This window comes from Centropristis striata, chromosome 1, assembly GCF_030273125.1.
Source record: "Centropristis striata isolate RG_2023a ecotype Rhode Island chromosome 1, C.striata_1.0, whole genome shotgun sequence".
NCBI lineage: Eukaryota > Metazoa > Chordata > Actinopteri > Perciformes > Serranidae > Centropristis > Centropristis striata.
Window position 1 is genome coordinate 1,814,624 of NC_081517.1, and position 12,500 is coordinate 1,827,123.

The 12,500-nt window shown below is 37.1% G+C and overlaps 1 protein-coding gene across 1 annotated transcript in view; it reads right to left on the reverse strand.

The window, feature by feature from the left end:
* Window positions 1-2,454: 2,454 nt before the first annotated feature.
* Window positions 2,455-12,500, reverse strand: part of aspscr1 (ASPSCR1 tether for SLC2A4, UBX domain containing) — a 31,276-nt gene continuing 21,230 nt past the window's right edge. Inside the window, exons 14-17 of the mRNA XM_059345645.1 lie at window positions 11,883-11,934; window positions 11,684-11,753; window positions 10,981-11,171; window positions 2,455-2,775 (exon numbers count right to left, since the gene is read on the reverse strand). Coding sequence (XP_059201628.1) covers window positions 2,765-2,775; window positions 10,981-11,171; window positions 11,684-11,753; window positions 11,883-11,934 — 324 coding nt within the window. The 3' untranslated portion in view covers window positions 2,455-2,764. The remainder of the gene's footprint in view (window positions 2,776-10,980; window positions 11,172-11,683; window positions 11,754-11,882; window positions 11,935-12,500) is intronic.

Here is a 12,500-nt window from a genome sequence, read left to right on the forward strand (position 1 = left end):
ATAATAGTTTTGGATTTTTCATTAGTTTTAGTTTTAATTTTGTTGTGAATTTTTGTTTTCAAATTCAGTTAGTTTTAATTCGTTTTTAGAGTGAGTTTGCTAGTTTTAGTTTAGTTTTTATTAGTTTTAGTTTTTTGTAATGGGTATTTGTTGGGTGGGAGATTAAAACAGGAAATTTTGATTTTATTTCCTTTGTCTGATCCATCTTCATTATGTATGATAAAAGTTGACAAAGAGGAAAACGAAGGACATTTTCACTATAATTTTAGTTAGTTTTGTAACCACACAATACAGTTTCAGTTAATTATCATTATCATGTAACCTTTAACCCTTAAAACAAAGTCTGAAATAAAAAAAAAAGCCTTTAAAGAAGTGAGGACCGGCCGAAATGTCCTCACTTTGCAAAAATGTCCTCACTCTGTTGGTTAAATACGTGTTCTGGTCCTCACTATGCAGGAAGTACAAGAACACACACACACACACACACACACAGACTCTCACACACACACACACACACACACACACACACACACAGAGTCCTGCTCCCCTCTGTGTTTGGCCTCTTTTTGAAGTTCTTCCTGCAGCTAAAAGTGCATGAGGGGGCAGCTGGTGTGTGTGTGTGTGTGTGTGTGTGTGTGTGACAATGTGCAAATATGTTAGCATGTGGTTTGTTTACTATTATCTGCACAAAGTGGTAGAGGAAGTATTCAGATCATGTACTTAAGTTAAAGTACTAATAACCCGCTGGAAGACTTTGTTACAAATACAACTGCTGCACTGAGAATGTTGCTAAAGTATGCAAGTATAATCTGAAAAATGTACTTAAACTTTTAAAAGTACTAAATGCTGAGAAATGTTCCCTGTGACTGTTATACTATTGGATATAATAAGAATATTATTACTCATGCAAAAGTAGGATTTTACTGTTTTTAGATGTTTGAGATGGAGCTCATTGTGAACTATTTTATTTCAGACAGCAACTAATGATTATTTTCATCTGCTGATTAATTAAAATGATCTTTTGGTTTGTATAAATGCTGAACATAGTGAGAAATGGCATTACAAGTACCCAGCCCAAAGTTACTACAGCCAAAACTTCATCATTTTAAAACATAATTCAAAAGTATTAAAATGATTAATAGGAGAAGCAAAATTGCAAAATTGGAAACACGTATTGTTTTTGCAGGAAAAATGACAAAAAGGTGATCCAAATGTTCTGTCTCGGATGAGTCGGAGCATGTGACAGTGACTTTGTGTATCATGAGGTGTGTTAGATCAAAGCTGTGGTCTCCATGGTTACAGGGAGGCACCTGAAACATGTTGAGCTGCTCTTCAACGCCACCATTCACATCAATCCACAGACACACAGTGGCTCTGATTTACTTTCCCTCATTGTCCTGGAAATGTAAAATAAATTTGCTGTGACAGTTTTTCAAATATAGTGTTCAGCTGGACTGCAAAGGGCAGTAACAGCAGTAACAGAGAAGCTGAGGAAAAGGGATAAACGTTTTAAATGTGGCTAGCAAACTGCATAGCAGACATAAAAAACGTACAGATACTGTGAGCTACAACTGGATTATCTTATATAGTCTACTTTTATAGTCAACTTTGCATGACTTATTTGCTTATAATTTTCGCACATGGCAACAGGCAACAAACCCCCAATAAAGTTTTATAAAAAAAATTCAGATTATGTTTATTTAGTCTATTTTAGGACAAGAAAAACCACTCCAAAAATTGTTTTCCTCACTGGCATCATAATGGAGGGTTAAGGTCATAAAGTATGAATGAACAGAGGAAACTATTGAAACTGCTGAGGAAGCATCAAAGGCAGAGACATGCAGACAGTAAGAGACTCTGGAAATGAAACTGTGGTGTGTCAGAGTTGTTTTTTTTGGTCTTTTAACAAACTGCACAAGAACATGGATGTGTAATTTGAAGTTTAACCCTTTATCAGGCAAATAACCATATTTGGTAACTCGAGTGGACATCTATAACAGGTCTCCTCATAGAACCACACGGATTTCTCCATCACAGATAGTGACACTGTGGCATCTGACCAATCAGTAAATCACACAAGATTCCAGCTTTCCTTTATTGTCATTGTATTAAAAAACTATACAACTAAATTTACGTGTGCTTCCCATATATAAGGTGCTTTAAAAAAGACATTCAGACATTACGCATATGTAATAAGTAGTCTAAAAAGATAATAGTTTAAAGGAAAAAGATAAAGTGGTGATGGATGCAAATTGTGTGTTATCTATTTAGGGTTGCTGTGGGAAAGAGACTATAATAAATATAATAATAATGACTCAATTGACCTCCATTTGCAAAATAAAAATGAAACTTTTGCAAAAAGTCTTAGAATATCCTCTAATAACACTTCAGGGATGACATTTTCAATTTACAGGAGTGGAATAAAAGACAATATAAGACTGTTTTATTACAACACTCTTTATTCACTCTGCTCTACATTTCCACCTGCTGAATCAAAGCAGCTCCTTCACTCTTTCTCCTCCCAGAGACCAACCGGAATGAAACACAACAATCCTTTTGGCAAAGAAATAATTCACCATTTACTCAGTCATTTATATCCTTATTAGTCATTTATCTCCTCCTTTAGACCGTTTTAAAACCTAGTCAAGTGCAAGCTTCTTCCACGATGGGTTTAGTCCTGAATCAAAGCGCAGTAAAGGTTTTAGTCTCTACTCCGTCTGTCAGCCAGTCAGACGTCTGTCATGTTAGTCCTCCATCAGCTGTCTCACTTCTTACCTGTGCAGGAAACAGGACAATAATTAATAAATCAAGAAATCAAGAAAAATAATACAAGAGCAGTCACATTTTTTTTAAATCGGTAACCAGAAATTCAGCTCATTTTTTTATTTTGTTGAGTCACGAAATAAGACAACATAGAAACCAAAACCTTTTTTATTTACTTACTCAGTAAATAAGGGAAAAGCTTGTGCATATGACAGGAAAGTGATGAATCTACTTGAGACAAATTTAATGGAATATGTCTTCATTTTTTACTTACAGCATATTTACTGTATATTTGAAGGTTTAGTTAGAAGATTGATAACATGTCTATCATTAAATATGTCACCGCACGTGGCCAAGAAATATTGCAGCCAGGTAGCAACATGAAAAATTAAGCCAAAGCTTAATCTATATCTATATTTTTGTTTATTTTGTTTGTTCCTATGCACCAATAAACCACAGAAAATTCCTATTATGTGAGAACTTACTTGGCAATAAAGCATTTCTGATTCTGCTTGTGACAACAGATGCCTGTCATTAAGTGAGCTGTAGGTACTAGTACAGCCAAGCTAGCTGTTTCCTCCCGTGTATGCTAAGCTATGCTATCTGTCTCTTTGCTGTGCCTTTATATTTAGCATAAAGATGGCAGGTCTGGACCCAAATATTCCACTAGTCAGATCCATTATAGATTAGATATTCAGTTTTCACTTTTAGATTTCTGACATTCAATTTTCATTTTTTGCTAAATGCAGGCTATCAATAAAGCCAGACTGCTAAACACACTTTGTCTGCATTTTTGTACTATATTTATACGTGTTAACTGCACTGTTACAATGTGGAAAGTACACCATCGTATCTTAGGAGCCAGGAAACACAGAGGACTGTTGGGTTTTTGTTGTTTTTTAAACACACTGTGCAAAATGTGACATGTAATGATTCCTGTCAACACGGCATCAACACAACAATGATGGTCATGATGATGCAGGACGCAGAGGGAAGATTTTATTCAGAAAGATGATTTACTGGCGTGCCACAAAGACGGCTGAAGGCTGGAGGAGTGGCCACTTTAATCCTGATTCATTCTAATGAGACAGGTTAAACTAGCAGACATCTCCAGCGTTGCTCTCAGAGTGCATGTGTGTGTGTTTAAGTGTCCCGTGTGCTGTAAGGTTCCACACATGGAGCCTATAACTCCACATTTAGCCTCCCTCCCCTCCGTCTTTTGCTTTTAACTTCCCTCATGAAAGAGAAAGCAGCCGCAACTTTCTTAAAAGACGCACATGGACACACACAGAGATCAGCCAGAAATAAAAAATATGCACAAAAACACAAACAAGACAGACAGAGAGAGAAAAGGGAGCATTATTCTAAACAAAAACATCAATACAGTGACCACCAGAGACACCACAATAGAACAACAGCAGAGCGCCGTGCCTGGACCGACCACAGGGGCTCACGCTGTGTGATGTGGCCCAGCAGCAGGCTCTGTCCCTGGGCCCCCAGTGTCTGTAGTGGTCTCCTGGGCTGGAGGGGGTGACCATCCTGAACTAATTGGTTCATCCTAAAATGCATCCTTATCTTCTGAGTCATGAGGAATTTTTGCTTTCAAAAGGCCATTTCCTATTGCCTGTGGTTTGGGGGTTTGTGTGTGTATGTGTTTACCACGACAACAATCGTGTGGCTCAAAGCTTCTGCTCCTTCGCTGCAGAAAAGATGGACGTGATGTTGGAGGAGGATGGCTGCAGGGTGAAACACTCTTTTCTGTTTTAAGTGTGTGAGGGTGCTTTGTTTGGGCTGGTGGGAAAGCTTTCAGCTGAACTCTGAGACTGTCTGAACAGGTCCAACTGGTGTTTTTTGTCGTGTAAAAGCAGACCAGCCACAAGATAATTTGACAGCAGAAATTAATTTCAATTAGCTGAGCTACTATTAACCCATTGAAGCCTGGAAAGCATTTACGTCGTTTTGTAGTATATGTATAAGCTCTCAAATACTTTTTGAATTTCATTTCTATCTGCTACAGAGGCTGAAAAATCTATTATTTAGTAAAAGCGTTGATACTTCTGTTGAATTTCCAGAAAAACTTCAGGTTTTAGGGGCTTATTTTAAAATCGCCCAGAGGTTTTACAGGAAGTTTTAGGCGTCAATGGGTTAAAGCAACCTTTTGATCATGAACTGTCAAAGCGATTACAATAAGATACTGCCTGGAAAGTGCAGTCCCCTCAAAACTATTGGAACAGCATGGCCAATTCTGTTATTTTTGCTGTACCCTGAAACCATTAGGATTTGGATCTAGATCTGTTACTTAAAATTTAGTTGCAAATCTTTTTCTTGCAATAACTGCGTCCAACCTGCGACCCGTTGACATCACCAAACCTTTGTATTCTTCTTTTCCAGGCTTTCACCACAGCCTCATTAGCCGTGACGAATACCCGGAAAGAGGCGGGTCTCCCTCGCCAAAACGCCGAAACGCCCCTAATATGAATACGAGTCGTCCGAGCGGCTGTTCTTGTCCCTGTCGAAGAGCAGGGCCATTTTTCTCCCCTGAAAAAAGCCTGGTTGCTGATTGGATAGAATGCTAATCGGGATTTGACGTAGTACTCGACGCCACAACAACATGCACTATTTCTACACAGTTATATAGTTAGCTCAGTTCATACAGTTAGCTCTGTAGCAGTACAGTGTGTATGTGCTAACAGGCTAACAGTTAGCTCTGTAGCAGTACAGTGTGTATGTGCTAACAGGCTTACAGTTAGCTCTGTAGCAGTACAGTGTGTATGTGCTAACAGGCTAACAGTTAGCTCTGTAGCAGTACAGTGTGTATGTGCTAACAGGCTAACAGTTGGCTCTGTAGCAGTACAGTGTGTATGTGCTAACAGGCTAACAGTTAGCTCTGTAGCAGTACAGTGTGTACGTGCTAACAGGCTAACAGTTAGCTCTGTAGCAGTACAGTGTGTATGTGCTGCTGCTGCAGGAGGTGTTCACTTAGCGATCTCTGTTTGTTTACAACAAGCACCAGACACTCTGTGCACAGTTTGCGATGCCGGCTAATTCACGAACGGGGCAGACACTTTGTGTACAGTTAGCGTGCCTGTTTGTTTATGATCAGCAGAAACGCTGTGCATAATTAGCCATGCTGGTTTGTTTATGATCAGAGGCTAGCAGTGCATAATTAGCCATGCTGTTTTTTCATGATCAGCAGCTATACTGTGCACAGTTAGCCATGCTGGTTTGTTTATGATCAGCAGTGGACGTTGTGCACAGTAAGCAACGGCGGCCACAGTTGCGTCTCCCGTGTTTAATCCGTCAGTAGCCTTTTTTTTTTAAAGATTGTTTCCATATCTTTGGCCACACTTGGAGTATCATTGTCTTCTGTCCTCTCTCTTTTATTTGTTTGTTTTTCCATATAAACTGTTCACTTGCAAGGCTAACAGACTACAGGAAAAAACTGAATGCCACTTCACACACAAGTGAATTGAAGAGCAAGTCTGTTGCATTATCTCCGTTTACCCTCTGTGGTGCACCAGCCATTGCTGGCCGATGAGAAACAGCCATTAACTGGTGACCACTTGTGATTTTCCCACAAATGTCACCACAAATACCCAGTTTGTAATTCTGCAAATACAAAGGGCTTCCCTCAGCAGCCCTTAGGCTCACTCACCATCTCATTAGGTGATAGATTGTGACTTAACAGACATTTAAATAAAAAATTAAAATCATATTATTTTAAGATTACTATTATTTTTAATCAGTCTGAAGTGTCGGTTACAGTAAGTCAGCCTTTCACGTGTTTATGAAGCCCAGTTTAACTTCAAGGAGTTTCTGATGGCTTGTGTAACATGTTTTGTTGCTGCAGAGGAAATAAACTGATGTATTTTATGAAAATACACAAAAAAATGTAGTTATTTTCCATATCATAAATTATTTTTTGCCAGGGCATTGTTTCTTATCACAGTCAAAATTAAAATCATATTATTTTAAGATTATTATTTTTAACAGTCAGCCTTTCACGTGTTTAATTTACTACCCTTTCAGACCCGTTGGGCTGAAAATGTCAATTTCCAAAAATTTGCAATAAAACTTTACAGTTTAATATGTTTTTCTACTTTTTTTTTATGCAAAAGCCTCTTAAACAACTTCTGCACTGCTCAAAACTACCAAATGTTTAAACATTTTTGGCATTTTAAGCCTTTAAATGCCAGTTTGATTGCACAATGTCACTAATGTATTTTATGAAAATACACAAAAAAATGTAGTTATTTTCCATATAATAAATTATTTTGGCCGGGGCATTGTTTCTTATCACAGTCAAAATTAAAATCATATTATTTTAAGATTATTATTTTTAATCTGTCTGAAGTGTCGGTTACAGTAAGTCAGCCTTTCACGTGTTTATGGAGCCCAGTTTAACTTCAAGGAGTTTCTGATGGCTTGTGTAACATGTTTTGTTGCTGCAGAGGAAATAAATTCCTGACAGGCGAAAACATCTCCCATGTGTAGTGCAGAACTGGACCGGGGGACCGCATCATCTGCCAAACAGCCAAGTGTGACCAATGTCACAGAATGTCATCATGAGGAGCTTGAAAATAATAATTCAGACGGCTCTGCAGCCTGTCAGGAGTGCGTGAGAAACAGAATAACAGTCAGTGTAACTGTCTGATCAATGTGTTCCCCGTCAAAATAAAAGGACTTTGTTCACAGCTCTTTTATTTGTTTATTAAAAAAAAGCCAGTGTGAACCAAGGTTATAATAGTTTTGGATTTTTCATTAGTTTTAGTTTTAATTTCGTTGTGAATTTTTGTTTTCAAATTCAGTTAGTTTTAGTTAGTTTTTAGAGTGAGTTTTCTAGTTTTAGTTTAGTTTTTATTTTTTGAAAATGCTTAGTTTTAGTTTAGTTTTTATTAGTTTTAGTGTTAGTTTTAGTTTTTTTGTAATGGGCTATGTGTTGGGTGCGAGACTCAAAGAGGTCATAATAAATTTTGCCTTTATTTCCTTTGGTTTATCATCTCAGCCCCAATAAGGTTATTAACTGTTTTGAATTTTGGTTCTAGTGTAAACATCCCAGTCTCAGTAAACATATTCACCATGTGTTGCATGTTCAAATAGAAACACTGAATTATGAATGAAAAAAGTTGACAAAAACGAAAACTAAGGACATTTCCACAATCATTTTTGTTAGTTTTAGTTAGTTTTGTAGCCACAAAATACAGTTTCAGTTAGTTAGCGTTTTTTTAAAAACTCTAGTTTTTATTTTTATTTCAGTTAACGAAAATGTTTTTACAATTCTAGTTTTCGTTATTTCGTTAGTTTTCGTTAACTATAATAACCTTGGTGTGAACAGCAGCAGGACCAGAACTTGAAATGCAGCAATTAACTTTTAACTTGGTCTGATCCAAGGTTATTATAGTAAATGAAAACTAATGAAATAACGAAAACTAGAATTTAAAAAACATTTTTGTTAACTGAAATAAAAATAAAAACGAGCGGTTTTAAAAAAACGATAACTAACTGGAACTGTAATTTGTGGTTCCAAAACTAACTAAAACTAACTAAAATTATAGTGAAAATGTCCTTAGTTTTCGTTTTTGTCAACTTGTTTCATACGTAAACCTTTTTGGTTGATATGAAATCTATTTCATCTATCTGGTTTTATGACTTAATAAACTTAATGGGGCTGGGATGGATAATAAAAGGAAATAAAGGCACATTTTATTGTGACTTTTTTAAATCTGGCACCCAACAAATACCGCATTACAAAAAAACTAAAACTAATAAAAACTAAGCATTTTCCAAAAAATAAAAATGAATTAAAACTAGCAAACCCACTCTAAAAACTAACTAAAACGAACTGAATTTGAAAACAAAAATTGACAACGAAATAAAAACTAAAACTAATGAAAAATAAAAAAACTATTATGAACCAGATGAACCAAACTAAAGGTGTGTATATATAATATAATATAATATAATATAATATAATATAATAGCCCCTTTTAAACGTGCTCTTTAACCCTTTACCCACTTTAATTTACTACCATTTCATACCCGTCGGGCTGAAAATGTCAATTTCCAAAAATTTGTAATAAAACTTTACAGTTTAATATGCTTTTCTACTTTTTTATGCAAAAGCCTCTTAAACAACTTCTGCACTGCTCAAAACTACCAAATGTTTAAACATTTTTGGCATTTTAAGCCTTTAAATGCCAGTTTGATTGCACGATGACACTGATGTATTTTATGAAAATACACAAAAAAATGTAGTTATTTTCCATATAATAAATTATTTTTGGCCGGGGCATTGTTTCTTATCACAGTCATGGTTATGTCAAAAATTAAAGGACACATTTGATTTTGATGCATTTTTAGTTATTGTTTAGTGTCAGATTTAAAATGTAAAAACCCCTTTATGGCCACTTGATGGCAGACATGTCCACTTCCAAAAACACAATAAAAATATTACTGATATATATATATATCTAACACTACACAAAAACTATTAATAAAAAATAAATACATTTTAAAAATAATAAATAAATAATAAAGTTTTTATAGCATTTTTTTGGAAGGGGACATTTTCAGCCCGAAGGGTCTGAAAGGGTAGTAAATTTGTACATAGTGTATTAAGGCCTTACCGGCCTTATTTATTATTATTATTATTATTATTATATATTATATTATTTTACTTATAATTACTTTATTTATATATTTTTTATATTTTTCATTTTATTTTTATATTGTTTATTATCTATTATTACATATTATATTTATTATATACTGTACTATTATTATTATATACCGTCTAGTCACTAGTCATCTATAGACCCATTACAAAAATTGAAATTTGAATTAGAAAATATATCAAGAAAAAAACCTTCTTCCAAAAATCATGTCATTTGCAGTATCACAGCAAAAATTATTGCCAAAACGAAAGTGAAAAAATTACAAATATGGCTGAAAATGTCCCTAGTGACCCCAGAGGGTTAAAAAAAAACTGGGTGATAAGCCTTTGTTATAATTTAATTTGAATTCATAGTAGAAAACAGAAGTTTACCGTATTTTCCGCACTATAAGGCGCACCGGAGTATAAGCCGCAGGTGTTTTAATGTTTAATCACCATATGTAAGGGTTGGTGCACAGAGGGGATTGTGGGGAAAGAGATGGCTGCTTGAGGAAGCTTCTTTTACAGCCAGATTGACTGTCTTTAACTTAAAAGCTGCATCATATGCATTTCTACGTTTGTTTTCCATTATGAGGGTTTGTGCATGAAAACTTCCTTTGCACAAACTATCTCGCTCTCGTAATCTCGTTCTGTCTCTCGTTCTGTCTCTCGTTCCACTCTCGGTTTCACTTTTACTTTTGCGCGCTACCTGTTTCACTCTTTTCCGGCGCCCTGCCAGATCGGCTCGGGGTCCTTCGTCTGCCGCTGATTACGGCACGGCGACTCCGACAAACTAAGTAGCTTTCGACACAAATACACACAGACAAGTGAAAAATATCTTAAAAGTATCTGAAGGACCCCGAGCCGATTTGGTACGTACACCTGCCTCCAGCTTTTCCTCCTGGCGGACCGGTCATAGAGCCCAGAGAGTTAAAGTTGGTGGACTGTAACCTGTAAAATCCATAGATTTAGGAGGTAACCTAGTGGCCGTTAGCTGTAAAAATCCATAGATTAGCCGCACCGTTATATAAGCCGCAGAATCGAAAAATGGGGAAAAAGGCGCGGCTTATACTCCGAAAATTACGGTACATTTAAAAAAAATAATAAATAAATAATTAAGTTTTTATAGCATTTTTTTGGAAGTGGACATTTTCAGCCTGAAAGGGTGATAAATTTGTACATAGTGTATTATAGACCCATTAGAAAAATTGAAATTTGAATTAGAAAATATATCAAGAAAAAAGCCTTCTTCCAAAAATCATGTCATTTGCAGTATCACAGCAAAAATTATTGCCAAAACGAAAGTGAAAAATGACAAATATGGCTGAAAATGTCCTCAGAGGGTTAAGAAAACTGGGTGATAAGTCTTTGTTATAATTTAATTTGAATTCATAGTAGAAAACGGAAGTTTAGTTTAGTTTTTTTACCATGTACAGTCTGTGAAGCCCTTTGAGGCAAATCTGTGATTTGTGATTTTGGGCTATATAAATAAAATTGACTTGATTTGATTTTTATTTCCAATAAGGAAATACATTCGCTTTTATTGTAAAACATCCCGTTCTTACCTGGAAGCTTGAGCCACTTGGGCACCTTGCCCGGGTCAGACCTGGCAGGTTTAGCAGCCTGGGTGTGTGCAGAGGCCTCTCCCTCGTCCCGTCTGGACCCGCTGGGGTCAGAACATCTGGGCTCTGGAGCAGGCAGCGGCTCCTCGGGGCCCTCGGAGCTGGAGCAGGGTGTCGGGGAGCGTAACATGCAGCTGAGGCAGTGGAGGTAGGGATTTAAAAAAAGAAAAAGGAGAAAAAAGGATGAAACATTAAAAAAATGTGTTACCGGGAAAGATGCTTTGAAGAGGTTGTTTGTTGTGTTGAGGACTTCCTGTCTCTATTTAAAGCAGCATTGTTTTGCACGAGGAGCTGTACCCGAATTTAAATAACTGATCTAAAACAGAGGAGTGATGACCTTGTTCAAGAAGCAAAAGGACAACAGGTGGGGGTCACTTTTGGGAAACGGGCTCTATCTTTAGAAGGACTGGAAAATGGTTTATGTGTGTGTGTGTGTGTGTGTGTGTGTGTGTGTGGAGGAAATGAGGGCGCATGGGGGCACCTGCTGTTTAGGCAGAACCTCAAAGGGATTCCAATGATGACAGCTTTGTGACAGGAAAATAGGCTGGTTGCCGCGGGATACAAGTGCATATACACACCCTAACGCACGCACACACGGCCAGGCACACATTTAAACACACACACACACACACACGTGAACACATACCTTGCGATGGACTCATTTGCTTGCAAGGCCGAGACTGAGGATTGAAGCAGTTCCCTCTTTATGTAAAAATCTGTGGGAGACACACACACACAGGTCACACAATGTTAACTATTGTTTTGTTATATTACATTCCTCGGTAATGCACCAGTATCTAATTCAAAATCAGCATATGAAAGAAAAGAAGTGAAAGGACAAAAACCTGTCTTGACGTCGGAGCCGAAGTAGACCAGAGCTCCAGGAAACAGGTCGGCCTGCAGACGGAGGGGAGGAGAAGTGAACAGAAGCCATCAAAAAAACGTTTGGCACACAAGTCAATCTTTGCAAAAAACATGGAAAAATCAAAACAAAACTGCCTCCCTTCTACACGCAAACCAAGATCTGCCACCACATCCAAGCCGGAGTGAGTCGAGCTCATTTCTGAAGATGATTCATTGCTCGGGGATCTGAACAAGTAAGCGTGGTTCTTTGAAGCACACCACAAAATGAGCAACAATCAAATGGTTAGTGAAAACACTTTCACCCCTGAAGCACAACACTCCTCTGTAAGACGGTGAACGTCTTAATGCTTATAATGGACCATTTGCAGGCAGATATTATCAAGCGTACAATTATGAGGTAGAAAGGCAGACAGACTGGCAGGGCGCACGTCTGTGACTCTATTAAGAAGAAGACAAACACAACTAGTTGAAGATAAACACAGTCGTGTGCACGCTCACAGAAAAGCATTGAAAGGGAGAGCATGTAAGCAGATGTGCAAAGTTATTTTTAATGATTAATGATGTGCTGCTACAAATCCCTTCAGCTGCTGGTCATCATG